The sequence below is a fragment of the Trichomycterus rosablanca genome, chromosome 14, assembly GCF_030014385.1.
Source record: "Trichomycterus rosablanca isolate fTriRos1 chromosome 14, fTriRos1.hap1, whole genome shotgun sequence".
Classification (NCBI taxonomy): Eukaryota; Metazoa; Chordata; class Actinopteri; order Siluriformes; family Trichomycteridae; genus Trichomycterus; species Trichomycterus rosablanca.
In genome coordinates, this window is record NC_086001.1 from 14482526 (window position 1) to 14497932 (window position 15407).

The 15407-nt window shown below is 40.8% G+C and overlaps 1 protein-coding gene across 1 annotated transcript in view; it reads right to left on the bottom strand.

Moving 5' to 3' along the window:
- The window catches only part of LOC134326693 (adhesion G protein-coupled receptor L3-like), a 537600-nt gene that overhangs the window by 155106 nt on the left and 367087 nt on the right, over positions 1-15407 (bottom strand). Inside the window, exon 8 of the mRNA XM_063008876.1 lies at positions 2561-2914. Coding sequence (XP_062864946.1) covers positions 2561-2914 — 354 coding nt within the window. The remainder of the gene's footprint in view (positions 1-2560; positions 2915-15407) is intronic.

The following is a 15407-nucleotide window of genomic DNA, read 5'->3' on the forward strand; positions in this document are numbered from 1 at the left end:
CAGGGTAGAGGTGACAGACTAAAGGGAAAGGGTAGGAGACTGAGCACGAGAGGCGGCAGGGGAGGCGAAGGAAAGTGGTGCAGAGGAAGGGAGAAGAAAGCCAGTTGGATAAAGGAGAATGCAGGAGAGTGCGAGTTAGAGAGTGAAAGACAGGGAGAAAGTGAAGAGTGGTTCAGAGAGGGCATGTGGATCTCCTGGGTTTTGCCCTTTGAGTGGTAATCCTCGTTATCTCAGTACAAGCAGCGTGTGTACCACTCGTCCTCTAATGAAAAGTGGGAATGAAACAAAACACAGCAACACCAAGCAGCTTCAGACCCCTCACACCGCCTACAGCAACTTCTAAGGATGTCCAGCGCTGCCCGAAAACATCTGCTGAGGGAACGCACGCTGAACAGAGCGCCAGACGAGGGCATCACACAGTCACATGTTTACTTATTCATTTACATTTTCAGCATTTAGCAGACGCCTTTATCCAAAGCGATTTACAATTGAGACTATATACGTTGCGGGGCCTTGCTTAAGGGCCCAGCAGTGGCAACCTGGCAGATGTGGGGCTTGAACCAGTGACTTTCCAGTTACTAGTCCTGTACTTTAACCACTGAGCTACCACTGAACTGCTGAGCTACCCGTTCCCACACCTAGTGACAATTCAGAGAAGCCAGTTCTGGTTTTAGGAGGTGGACGAAAAACCTCTCAGACAGGTAAGTATCAAACCCAGGTTGCCAGGACCCACTAGTTATGCCACAGTGCATCCTCTGTACAAGTCTCTGACTGTTTGTTTTTCTTGTCTTTAGTTAACATGTTAGTCTATTTTCACTTTAATAGTAAACAGTTTACTATATTACCCACAACGCCATTCAGCAACACTCACTGATGGCTGTATATAGCCAAATCTGTTGTTTTTGTGTTATACAGTCACTTTGCATTCTGGAACATTGAGTTTAGTTCCCACAATAGGCATACACACTTCGTGAAAAACAACTTTGTTGGTAGACAATTACTGACTGTAGTCTGTAATTTGCTCTGTTAACTTTGTTACCATAAGACTCCCACTGACCAAATATGATTTTAGAGGTGGACCATTCTAAGCATTGAAAAACTATAACATGGTAATAACATTCATATATTTATTGTCTGTTTTACTACTGATTTATCCTATTCAGGGTTTCAGTGGGTATGATTCACTGGGTGAAAGGTAAGACTAGGGGGGCTTCAGTATCTCCAATTAACCTTACTTGCATGTCTTTAGACTGTTGGAGGAAACCAGAGCTCCCGGAGGAAACCCAGGCAGACGTGGGGAGAACATGCAAACTCCACACAGAAAGGACATGGACCGCTCCTCCTAGGAATCAAACAGTGCTACCCACCAAGTCACTGTGCCGTTCATGGTAGCAACATGGTATTGTGTATTAGGTGCAGCATTGTTGTTTGGGTAAACATCTGGTTTAAACATCTCAGTTTCAAGAAGATTAACACAAGGCAGTTCTGGCCTAGTGGGTAAGGTTCTGGACTAGCAATCCGAAGGTCGCTGGTTTAAGCCTCACTATTGCCAGGTTGCCACTGTTTGGCCCTTAAGCAAGGCCCTTAACCTTCAATTGCTTAGACAATATACTGCCACAGTACTGTAAGTCCCTCTGGACAAAAGCGTCTGCTAAATGCTGAAAATGTAAATTCCAATGTCTAACTGTACACCTACAGTCAGCACTAACAGGGTATGTGTTCCTAATAAAGAGGCCAGTTTGTTTGAACAGTATTTAAAAATCCCAACAACACTGCTGCACATGATACACTCTCACCAGAACACTACTATGTTACTATCATTTTAGTGTCATTACAGCGCTGAGAATGATCCACCAGTCAAACATAATATCAGTAAATGTATATACACAGAGAGCTTTTGTATGATAGGTGTACCTAATAAGGTGCTCACTGATGTGGTGATAAATTTGTTTACAGCATTTAAATTATAAATCTGACAAATGTGAATATACTTAGTAAAATATTAAAAGCATAAAGTTATTGAGGTGAAGAGCTGTGTTAAAAATATTAATTAATACATTATTTATAATACATTATTAAATAGATTGGGAAAACATTTAAATAAAATTATTTTTAATGAATTATCATTTTAATTAATTTTAATATGTTATGGGTTGGGATATGTTATGGGTAGTTATTTATTTATTTATTTATTCATTCATTCATTCATTATTGCAATTTAAATTAAAAGTTAAGGCGTCTATTCAACAGACAGACATAAAAACACAGACGCAAAATCAATGAGACATTAGATTAAAAATGTTTGCTTCAAAAAGCATCACAGCCTGTAAATTCTTATTCACACTCTTATTCACACACACACACACACACATAGACAGCAGAAGTATTGACTGTTAATATGTTGTCGCTCCTGTTCATCACTTCGGTGAATGAAGCGTAAAGTAAAAAGACAATCAGTAGAAATAAACATGAGCCTCAGGCTACACATCTCACGTTCTCTCTCATCCAGAGAACAGAAATTAACACAAATGAAAGCAGCAGTAACAGATTGTGGTGTTACCTATGGTTCCGGAAGGGCACGGCTGCGTAGCGGTGACTCCCTGTCGGGTTTTGGGCCAGGTCAGCTCAGCTTCCACTGTAGGATTACAGAACTCAATGGCAGCGTTGGGTAGAATCGATGAGGGCGGCGGGCGCGTGCTCGGGTCATGAGCGGAGCCTCCAGCAGGGCGCAGCTCACTGGTGGGTGTGGTGGTGGTATGTGGGCGTGGGGTAAAGACGCTCAGAGCTGGAGATCTGGTGGTGCTGGGGGTGAAGGTTGTAACAGTGGAGGTAGTGGTGGTGGATACCGTGGTTGGGCGGGTGGTCGTCCTGGTGGTGGTGGTGTCCATGAGGACGTGCACGGACGAGGACGATTCTGAAAAAAAACAAAAGGGTAAATAAGTACGGAATAGCTTTGACTTAAACAAAAATTTAAATGAACCTTATAACTCATGCTGACATTTTAATAACATATAGACAAATTCAAAACATCCTGACCAGAAGGTTGTTAGACATCCTAATTCATAACCCCTAATACTCATCCTTTTGGGAAGGCTTACACTCAAATGTTTTAATGTGTTTGTGTAAATTTGTGCACATTAAGTCAAAAGAGCATTTTTAAGATCAGGCTGTTGTCACAAAATAGATGCTTATGATTTATCATATACAATTCAATTTCTACACTAAATAAGAGTACAAATGAAGTACCAGGAAAAAAATAAAGCATTATTATTTAGAGCAAGACATTCACACCTTATTACTTGTGAAAAGCTGTAAAGGTACGATGAAAGCATCACAAAAACAAAAACAAGAACAGAGAGAAAGTTATTCGTGTAGCAGACAACACACACACACACACACACACACACACACACTGATCATTAAAGCATTAAAACCACCCCCATAACTGTGGAAGCAATGTACAACATACAACGATCAGCCATAACATTAAAACCACCTCCTTGTTTCTACACTCACTGTCCATTTTATCAGCTCCACTTACTACATAGAAGCACTTCGTAGTTCTACAATTACTGACTGTAGTCCATCTGTTTTTCTGCATGCTTTGTTAGCCTCCTTTCATGCTGTTTTTCAATGGTCAGGACTCTCCCAGGACCACTACAGAGCAGTACTGCAGTGACACTAACATGGTGTTAGTGTGTGTTGTGCTGGTATGAGTGGATCAGACACAGCAGCGCTGATGGAGTTTTAAAACACCTCACTGTCACTGCTGCACTAAGATTAGTCCACTAACCAAAAACATCCAGCCAACAGCGCCCCTTGGGCAGCGTCCTGTGACCACTGATGAAGGTCTAGAAGATGACCAACTCAAACAGCAGCAATAGATGAGCGATCATCTCTGACTTTACATCTACAAGGTGGACCAACTAGGTAGGAGTGCTAACAGAGTGGACAATGAGTGGACAGCAAAGAATGCTCACAGGCAGTCTCGATGAGAACCGACCGACAGTGGTCTGAGGAAGCACAAGTGCCGAAAGGTTGTTGTACTCACTGATGTCACATGAAAGTTGTGGTGTCTGGTACTGACTAACAAAAGAGCTACTGTGGCTCAAATTGCAGATAATTTTAATACAAGTAATGAGGTACATGTGTCACAACAGTGCATCAAATGATTGTGTATGGGGCTGCATAGAGACAGGCCAAACAGGTCAAACTGCCCATGCCAACACCCTGTCTTACAAAAAAGAACCTATAATAAAAGCAGGCATCAGAACTAAGGTATCCTGTTCTGCAAGATCATGTGGATGCCTGGGCAGGATGCACCAGGATGCAGTGTAGGACGATCCATAATATACAGAGGTTGATGGACCTGTTAGTAATGTTCTGGTACAAGGCACCACAGAACTCAGATGTCTTTTGGTGTGAAGTCAGTGTCTCGGTGAGTCAGAGCTGTTTTGACAGCATGTTACATGGGTGGTTGTAATGTTTTGGCCTATTAGTGTAAATATATAAGGACAAACACACACACAGTGAGTGAAACAGGCATTCTAGTTAGGCTTACAAATCGATAAGAGTGCTCAACAACAAAGCAAACGGGACGGAAAGATGTCTCCAACAATTACCATTCATCCTCACTCACATAGACTCACTGCTCTCTTACTATTCTGCACAAACAATGTGGGTTTGCAAATTACTTACAGAGACACTAATGGACCAAATGCAGCAAGTTTCTAGCAACTGGGCTTTTTAGTTTTTGTTTTCAGTTAAAGGAAAATAATCCTGTAATTTTAGTATGCATGACCATGAATAATAGTTGTTTCAGGAAAGTTTTCAAATGAAACACCATAAATAACCTGAAGACCCTTAACAATTGTAGCAGCAAATCATTGTAGCAGCCAAAGACCTTTTCTATCCTTCACATGTGTTTTGATCTAGACTAATGAGCTTCATGCATCACACTACTCATTTAAGAAAATATACACAAGGCACAGCATTGCAACACGAGATTAATACACTTCCTATAGTATTCCAAATGTTCCTTCATTTTGACGGGCTTGAGAAACCATAGCTTTTAGAAGAAGAAGAAGAAGATATACTTTATTTGTCATATATACATATACAGGTACATGTACAATGAAATTCTTTCTTTGCATATCCCAGCTTGTTCGGAAGCTGGGGTCAGAGCGCAGGGTCAGCCATCGTACAGCTCCCCTGGAGCAGACAGGGTTAAGGGCCTTGCTCAAGGACCCAACAGTGGCTGCATAGCAGAGCCTGGATTTGAACCGCCAATCTTCCGGTTGATAGCCCAAAGCTCTACCCACTAGGCTACCACTGTCCCCAATTTATCTAGTTAACCTCACAAATGACTCTTGTGAGAACGCTTTTCAGAATAGGTTTCAGAACAAAGAGTTTCTGGACTTGTCATGGGTCATTAAAAAAATATATAGATAAATTAATTACAAATAAATCAATATAATTACAAATAAAATGAAAAATACATATACACTGATCAGCCATAACATTAAAACCGCCTCCTTGTTTCTACATTCAATGTCCATTTTATCAGCTCCACTTACCACATAGAAGCACTTTGTAATTTTACAATTACTGACTGTAGTCCATGTGTTTCTCTACACACCTTTTTAACCTGCTTTCACCCTGTTCTTCAATGGTCAGGACCCCCACAGCACCACCACAGAGCAGGTATTATTTAGGTGGTGGATCATTCTCAGCACTGCAGGGACACTGACATGGTGGTGGTGTGTTAGTGTGTGTTGTGCTGGCATGAGTGGATAAGACACAGCAGCACTGCTGGTGTTTTTAAATACCATGTCTACTCACTGTCCACTCTATTAGACACTCCTACCTAGTTGGTCCACCTTGTAGATGCAAAGTCAGAGCCAACTGCTCATCTACTGCTGCTTTTTGAGTCGGTCATCTTCTAGACCGTCATCAGTGGTCACAGGACGCTGCTCATGGGGCGCTGTTGGCTGGATGTTTTTGTTTGGTGGACTATTCTCAGTCCAGCAGTGACAGTGAGGTGTTTAAAAACTCCATGAGTGCTGCTGTGTCTGATCCACTCATACCAGCACAACACACACTAACACACCACCACCATGTCAGTGTCACTGCAGTGCTGAGAATGATCCACCACCTAAATAATACCTGTTCTGTGGTGGTCCTGTGGGGGTCCTGAGCATTAAAGAACAGGGTGAAAGAAGGTTAAAGAAGTATGTCGAAAAACAGATGGACTACAGTCAGTAATTACAAAGTGCTTCTATATGGTAAGTGAAGCTGATAAAATGGACAGTAAGTGTAGAAACAAGGAGGTGGTTTTAATATCATGGCTGATCTTTATATATATATATATATATATACAGGGGTTGGACAAAATAACTGAAACACCTGGTTTTAGACCACAATAATTTATTAGTATGGTGTAGGGCCTCCTTTTGCGGCCAATACAGCGTCAATTCGTCTTGGAAATGACATATACAAGTCCTGCACAGTGGTCAGAGGGATTTTAAGCCATTCTTCTTGCAGGATAGTGGCCAGGTCACTACGTGATGCTGGTGGAGGAAAACGTTTCCTGACTCGCTTCTCCAAAACACCCCAAAGTGGCTCAATAATATTTAGATCTGGTGACTGTGCAGGCCATGGGAGATGTTCAACTTCACTTTCATGTTCATCAAACCAATCTTTCACCAGTCTTGCTGTGTGTATTGGTGCATTGTCATCCTGATACACGGCACTGCCATTGGATGCACATGGTCCTCCAGAATGGTTCGGTAGTCCTTGGCAGTGACGCGCCCATCTAGCACAAGTATTGGGCCAAGGGAATGCCATGATATGGCAGCCCAAACCATCACTGATCCACCCCCATGCTTCACTCTGGGCATGCAACAGTCTGGGTGGTACGCTTCTTTGGGGCTTCTCCACACCGTAACTCTCCCGGATGTGGGGAAAACAGTAAAGGTGGACTCATCAGAGAACAATACATGTTTCACATTGTCCACAGCCCAAGATTTGCGCTCCTTGCACCATTGAAACCGACATTTGGCATTGGCACGAGTGACCAAAGGTTTGGCTATAGCAGCCCGGCCGTGTATATTGACCCTGTGGAGCTCCCGACGGACAGTTCTGGTGGAAACAGGAGAGTTGAGGTGCACATTTAATTCTGCCGTGATTTGGGCAGCCGTGGTTTTATGTTTTTTGGATACAATCCGGGTTAGCACCCGAACATCCCTTTCAGACAGCTTCCTCTTGCGTCCACAGTTAATCCTGTTGGATGTGGTTTGTCCTTCTTGGTGGTATGCTGACATTACCCTGGATACCGTGGCTCTTGATACATCACAAAGACTTGCTGTCTTGGTCACAGATGCGCCAGCAAGACGTGCACCAACAATTTGTCCTCTTTTGAACTCTGGTATGTCACCCATAATGTTGTGTGCATTGCAATATTTTGAGCAAAACTGTGCTCTTACCCTGCTAATTGAACCTTCACACTCTGCTCTTACTGGTGCAATGTGCAATTAATGAAGATTGGCCACCAGACCGGTCCAATTTAGCCATGAAACCTTCCACACTAAAATGACAGGTGTTTCAGTTATTTTGTCCAACCCCTGTATATATATATATATATATATACAGTATATATATATATATATATATATATATACAGTGTATCACAAAAGTGAGTACACCCCTCACATTTCTGCAGATATTTAAGTATATATTTTCATGGGACAACACTGACAAAATGACACTTTGACACAATGAAAAGTAGTCTGTGTGCAGCTTATATAACAGTGTAAATTTATTCTTCCCTCAAAATAACTCAATATACAGCCATTAATGTCTAAACCACCGGCAACAAAAGTGAGTACACCCCTAAGAGACTACACCCCTAAATGTCCAAATTGAGCACTGCTTGTCATTTTCCCTCCAAAATGTCATGTGACTCGTTAGTGTTACTAGGTCTCAGGTGTGCATAGGGAGCAGGTGTGTTCAATTTAGTAGTACAGCTCTCACACTCTCTCATACTGGTCACTGAAAGTTCCAACATGGCACCTCATGGCAAAGAACTCTCTGAGGATCTTAAAAGACGAATTGTTGCGCTACATGAAGATGGCCAAGGCTACAAGAAGATTGCCAACACCCTGAAACTGAGCTGCAGCACAGTGGCCAAGATCATCCAGCATTTTAAAAGAGCAGGGTCCACTCAGAACAGACCTCATGTTGGTCATCCAAAGAAGCTGAGTGCACGTGCTCAGCGTCACATCCAACTGCTGTCTTTGAAAGATAGGCGCAGGAGTGCTGTCAGCATTGCTGCAGAGATTGAAAAGGTGGGGGGTCAGCCTGTCAGTGCTCGGACCATACGCCGCACACTACATCAAATTGGTCTGCATGGCTGTCACCCCAGAAGGAAGCCTCTTCTGAAGTCTCTACACAAGAAAGCCCGCAAACAGTTTGCTGAAGACATGTCAACAAAGGACATGGATTACTGGAACCATGTCCTATGGTCTGATGAGACCAAGATTAATTTGTTTGGTTCAGATGGTCTCAAGCATGTGTGGCGGCAATCAGGTGAGGAGTACAAAGATAAGTGTGTCATGCCTACAGTCAAGCATGGTGGTGGGAATGCCATGGTCTGGGGCTGCATGAGTGCAGCAGATGTTGGGGAGTTACATTTCATTGAGGGACACATGAACTCCAATATGTACTGTGAAATACTGAAGCAGAGCATGATCCCCTCCCTCCGGAAACTGGGTCGCAGGGCAGTGTTCCAGCATGATAATGACCCCAAACACACCTCTAAGACGACCACTGCTTTATTGAAGAGGCTAAGGGTAAAGGTGATGGACTGGCCAAGCATGTCTCCAGACCTAAACCCAATAGAACATCTTTGGGGCATCCTCAAGCGGAAGGTGGAGGAGCGCAAAGTCTCGAATATCCGCCAGCTCCGTGATGTCGTCATGGAGGAGTGGAAAAGCATTCCAGTGGCAACCTGTGAAGCTCTGGTAAACTCCATGCCCAGGAGAGTTAAGGCAGTTCTGGGAAATAATGGTGGCCACACAAAATATTGACACTTCAGGAACTTTCACTAAGGGGTGTACTCACTTTTGTTGCCGGTGGTTTAGACATTAATGGCTGTATATTGAGTTATTTTGAGGGAAGAATAAATTTACACTGTTATATAAGCTGCACACAGACTACTTTTCATTGTGTCAAAGTGTCATTTTGTCAGTGTTGTCCCATGAAAAGATATACTTAAATATCTGCAGAAATGTGAGGGGTGTACTCACTTTTGTGATACACTGTATATATATATATATATATATATATATATAATATTTACCATAATCTTCATGATCATTAATGTTAAGGTTTTAGGGTTCTTAATTTTAAAAGCTCTAAATGTTGTTCATTTTTGGCAGTTGTTAAAATATTGGGTTCAGTTCATGTATATATTCAGTTAATAAATGTATATACATTTATTACACTTGACCAGTATACAATCCGGTCCTAACAACTAAAAGGTTTAGGACAACTAAAAGGTTCTAGGTATCAAGTTCATAAATATATCGGCACATCAAGGCAAAAGACAAACAGGTCTTAATACACAAGAAATGAATAAACAGAAAATTAAGGTTTGCAATTACTAGGTGTTAATAACGTTTTTGTCTCATTCATTTATTTAGTAAGACATGGTATTTGGCTGCATGTATGTCCCGGTCTGTTAGTTTAGTGAAAAAAAAAAAAAACACCATTGAATTCTGGTGTAGGAGACCTCTAGTGGACAGGTGGGGCAATGCAGTGGTGAATGTTACAGCTTTTGCAGTTAGATGTCATACAGTCAGGAAAATATGCCAAATCTGGCCAGCGGTCTCATACAGATGTCTCATATTTTATGTGCGAGTACTTACTAAACCATATATTAAAATCTTTATTTGTGATTTGACCAAGATGTTCTGCAGGAGCTGGATTCTCAACAGACGTGCAGCTGCCATGGCCGTAAACTTATAATAAGTTAATTAAAACCAGCATCAGTGGTAAGCTAGAGTGAGTTTAAAGAATGCAGCTTCTGGTAAGACAGATGGACGAGTGCTACCAAAAGTTACTATAACTGATTACACCCGTTACTGCCCCCCTGGTTGTCTTAAGCAAGAACTCACACAATGTTTTTCACTCATAGTTCTTCTTTACTAGTCCCCGGAACATTAGGCTGTTATTATTTCTAGCTCTGGTTTGGCTTAATAAGCAGTCCGTGTTATTATTAATGTGTTGTGTGTAACACCCGTGGTCAACTACTGTGATGATTTGTATAAGAATGCTAATGAGCTTGCGGACAATAATGTCACAGGCCATCTGAATGAGTCACAGGCTAAAAACAACCTACAATACGCACATACACAAACGCATACCCATAAAGATGCCCACATACAGACAGCGTAATTGAAAATAAGGAGCAAAAATTAGTTTAGCAATCAGCACTTTATTAGGTGGCCGTGAGCATCTAATTGAGAGAGACAAAGAGAGGCGAAGGATAAACAGAAAGAGGGAGGGAGGGGATGGACATGAATGGAAGATAGGTGTAAATTAATCAAAACAAACCAATAAGCAAGAGAACAATTTAGTCAGTGGCTATCAGAAGCAATTAGTGATATTTCAGGAGAACAGCAATTACATCTGACTGCAAGAGTAAAAATCAACACAGATAACACAACATCCACACACAAACACAAAGTCCGGAGCAAATACAATGAGACTTTGCAGCTAGATGGGTTCTTATTCAGGTACAAATTAGAGCCAGATCAATATATCGGTTGGCTGATAATAGTAGCTGATATTAGGTTTCTTCAAACCTATTAGGATCTACACAAATTAGGTCGAAAAATCACCGGTTGTGTCTCTAAAGACACAAACAGACTATAAACAGTAAAGTAAATGTAGAGTTTGTGTTTGTCAATGCCCCAACTCACCCCCCCCCCAACCAAAAATTTGCATCCAGCAATCACCAACAAAGACCATCATTATTAAAATGCCACCAGTACACATCAGCATTAACTATTATACACCATTATTAAACAAAACATTCATTTGCATATACCAATGTTCACCAAAAACATTAACAATTACTATCATACACCAATATTCACCATCAAACACTGGCATTTACAAATATTCACTATCAAACACTATCATTTACCAACATTTACCATCAAACTAACATTTACCAATATTCACCAAACATTTACCAATATTCACCATCAAACACTAACATTTACCAATGTTCACCAAACATTTACCAATATTCACCATCAAACACTAACATTTACCAATATTTACCAAACATTTACCTATATTCACCATCAAACACTGACATTTACCAATATTCACCATCAAACACTAACATTTACCAATATTCACCATCAAACACTAACCTTCACCAATATTCACCAAACATTTACCAATATTCACCAAACATTTACCAATATTCACCATCAAACACTAACATTTACCAATGTTCACCAAACATTTACCAATATTCACCATCAAACACTAACATTTACCAATATTCACCATCAAACACTAACCTTTACCAATATTCACCAAACATTTACCAATATTCACCATCAAACACTAACATTTACCAATGTTCACCAAACATTTACCAATATTCACCATCAAACACTAACATTTACCAATATTTACCAAACATTTACCTATATTCACCATCAAACACTGACATTTACCAATATTCACCATCAAACACTAACATTTACCAATATTCACCATCAAACACTAACCTTTACCAATATTCACCAAACATTTACCAATATTCACCATCAAACACTAACATTTACCAATGTTCACCAAACATTTACCAATATTCACCATCAAACACTAACATTTACCAATATTTACCAAACATTTACCTATATTCACCATCAAACACTGACATTTACCAATATTCACCATCAAACACTAACATTTACCAATATTCACCATCAAACACTAACATTTACCATTATTCACCAAACATTTACCAATATTCACCATCAAACACTAACATTTACCAATATTCACCAAACATTTACCAATATTCACCATCAAACACTAACATTTACCAATATTCACCATCAATCACTAACATTTACCAATATTTGCCATCAACCATTTACAATAACTATTATACACCAAACTAACATTCACCATAGTACATTGTCTATCAGATGTTAATTTGTGACAAATATTTAGGTTAAGAAGAATGAATAATTTATTCGTCATTTATATGTATACAGATGTACAACAAAATTATTTTTCTGCATATCTCAGTTTGTTTGAAAGCTAGGCTCTGAGTGGGAAGCGTAATAACCAACATTTTAACTAACTGTTGCATATGTTAGCTCTTTTATACAGATTAAAACATGTAGTGCTTGTTTAGCTTTCCTGTGATGTTGCACAAGATGCAGTCTGATGATATGAATTAACATATCAAAGAAAATATTACATTACTCTTACGCATCCAGACTGATAAATAAGAAATAGCTAGCTAGGAGCTACGCAATTTAACTAAATAGGGAGAAAATTTATCACTCAGGTGAGGCAGATGAATCAAATATTCAGGTTTGTTAATGACATTAGAATAGTCATGACTCCATATTTGACCCCTCCTGTGGAAACCTTTGGTCCACTTCACTATTCCAACACTTAACTTTACACAGAACTACACTTAAGTGGCATATTGGCTGAGAGCCAGCACAACACAACACTACTGGTTAAAAAAAGTGGTAAGTTAATTAAGGTGAAGGCCACTCAAATTCAAACAGCAATAATGTTCCAGACAAAAAGGGCGTGTGAATATACACTGATCAGCCATAACATTAAAACCACCTCCTTGTTTCTACACTCACTGTCCATTTTATCAGCTCCACTCACCATATAGAAACACTTTGTAGTTCTACAATTACTGACTGTAGTCCATCTATTTCTCTACATACTTTGTTAGCCCCCTTTCATGCTCTTCTTCAATGGTCAAGACCCCCACAGGAGGAGAGCAGGGTATTATTTGGGTGGTGGATCATTCTCAGCACTGCAGTGACACTGACATGGTGGTGGTGTGTTAGTGTGTGTTGTGCTGGCATAAGAGGATCAGACACAGCAGCACTGATGGAGTTTTTAAACACCTCACTGTCACTGCTGGACTGAGAATAGTCCACCAACCAAAAATATCCATCCAACAGTGCCCCGTGGGCAGCGTCCTGTGACCACTGATGATGGTCTACAAGATGACCGACTCAAACAGCAGCAATAGATGTGCGATCGTCTCTGACTTTACATCTACATGGTGGACCAACTAGGTAGGAGTGTCTAATAGAGAGGACAGTGAGTGGACACAACATTTAAAAACTCCAGCAGCACTGCTGTGTCTGATCCACTCATACCAGCACAACACACACTAACACACCACCACCATGTCAGTGTCACTGCAGTGCTGAGAATGATCCACCACCTAAATAATACCTGCTCTGTAGTGTATTGAAGACCATTGAAGAACAGGGTGAAAACAGGTTAAAAAGGTATGTAGAGAAATAGATGGACTACAGTCAGTAATTGTAGAACTACAAAGTGCTTCTATATGGTAAGTGGAGCTGATAAAATATGTGTAGAAACACACTTTTATCCAAAGCAGCTTACACTTGTTACTGAATCCAGTTCAAGCAATTGAGGGCTAAGAACCCTGCTCAGGGGCACAACAGTGGCAACTTGACGATGATTGGGCTTGAACTAAAAAACTTTTGATCACTACTCTAGTGCCTTAACCACTAAGCTACCACGGCCCCCAAATGAACTTAAAAAAATAAGTACAGATTTATTTTAAACTTAAATTTCAGTTTATTTACAAGTTTGTAGTGTTCATTCTAAACTATGACCAAATCAGCTGGCTCATTAGCTGCTTATTAACTGTTATTAAGCTTCTGGCACAACTTTGGTTGGATCCACACACACACACACACCTATGGTTCATCCTCCATGGCACAGCAAGCTGGGACGATGACAGCGAATTCTCAGGTTGTAGGTTTTGTGTCAGAGTTGCCTTCTCCTGAGCTAAGAGGCCTGCCTTCCCTGCTATTTCAAACCATATGGGGTAGACCACAGCAGCAATCCACTAACGTGACACGCCCTGGTCTTGTACACTTGGTCTTGTACACTTGAGTCCCTTGGAACCCTTATGTCCTGGCCGGTGGCTTCGACTTGAAAGTTCATACGCCCAGTGATGTAGTGTAGGCATAACCAATTCATGTGGGTTAGCCCGCCAGCTGAGGCGGTGTGCCGGTATGTGGCGCTTGGAGGCAACACATAAGAGATTTAGGAGATGGATGACCAGTGGGAGGACCTGAAGGGTCCAGAGACCCCCCCCCCCCCCCCCCCCCCCCCTCCCAACACCCTATTTAATCTTACTGTTAATCTTTTCACCAAAACATTTTATTTTGACCAGTGTTGCAGTGGGCCAAGCCCCACCTAAGAGGTGTCTAGAAGCAAGGATACAACTCAGGTCCCAAAGCCCCATGTTACTATGTGGCACCCACTTTTTTTCACACCAACAGTGATCTCTTTCTCACCAAGCTTCTTGCTGATGGTCTTGTAGCCCATTCCAGCCTTGTGCAGGTTTACAATCTTGTCCCTGACGTCCTTTGATAGCTCTTCGGTCTTGCCCATGGTGGTCGAGAGATTTGAACGGAAGAAACTGATTCTGTGACAGGAGTCTTTTATACAGGGACAGGACTAATTTGTGTGCCTCATGGGCACATAACCGGTCTGTGGGGGTCAGAATTCTTGCTGGTTGGTAGGGGATCAAATACTTATTTCCCTTAATTAAATACAAATTAATTTATAACTTTTATTTAATGTTTTTTTTTCTGGATTTTTTGTTGATATTCTGTCTCTCTCTGTTAAAATAAACCTTCCATAAAAATTATATACTGTTCAAGTCTTTGTAAGGGGGTAAACTTACAAAATCAGCAGGGGATCAAATACTTATTTCCCCCACTGTATGCATATATATACAGTGTATCACAAAAGTGAGTACACCCCTCACATTTCTGCAGATATTTAAGTATATCTTTTCATGGGACAACACTGACAAAATGACACTTTGACACAATGAAAAGTAGTCTGTGTGCAGCTTATATAACAGTGTAAATTTATTCTTCCCTCAAAATAACTCAATATACAGCCATTAATGTCTAAACCACCGGCAACAAAAGTGAGTACACCCCTTAGTGAAAGTTCCTGAAGTGTCAATATTTTGTGTGGCCACCATTATTTCCCAGAACTGCCTTAACTCTCCTGGGCATGGACTTTACCAGAGCTTCACAGGTTGCCACTGGAATGCTTTTTCA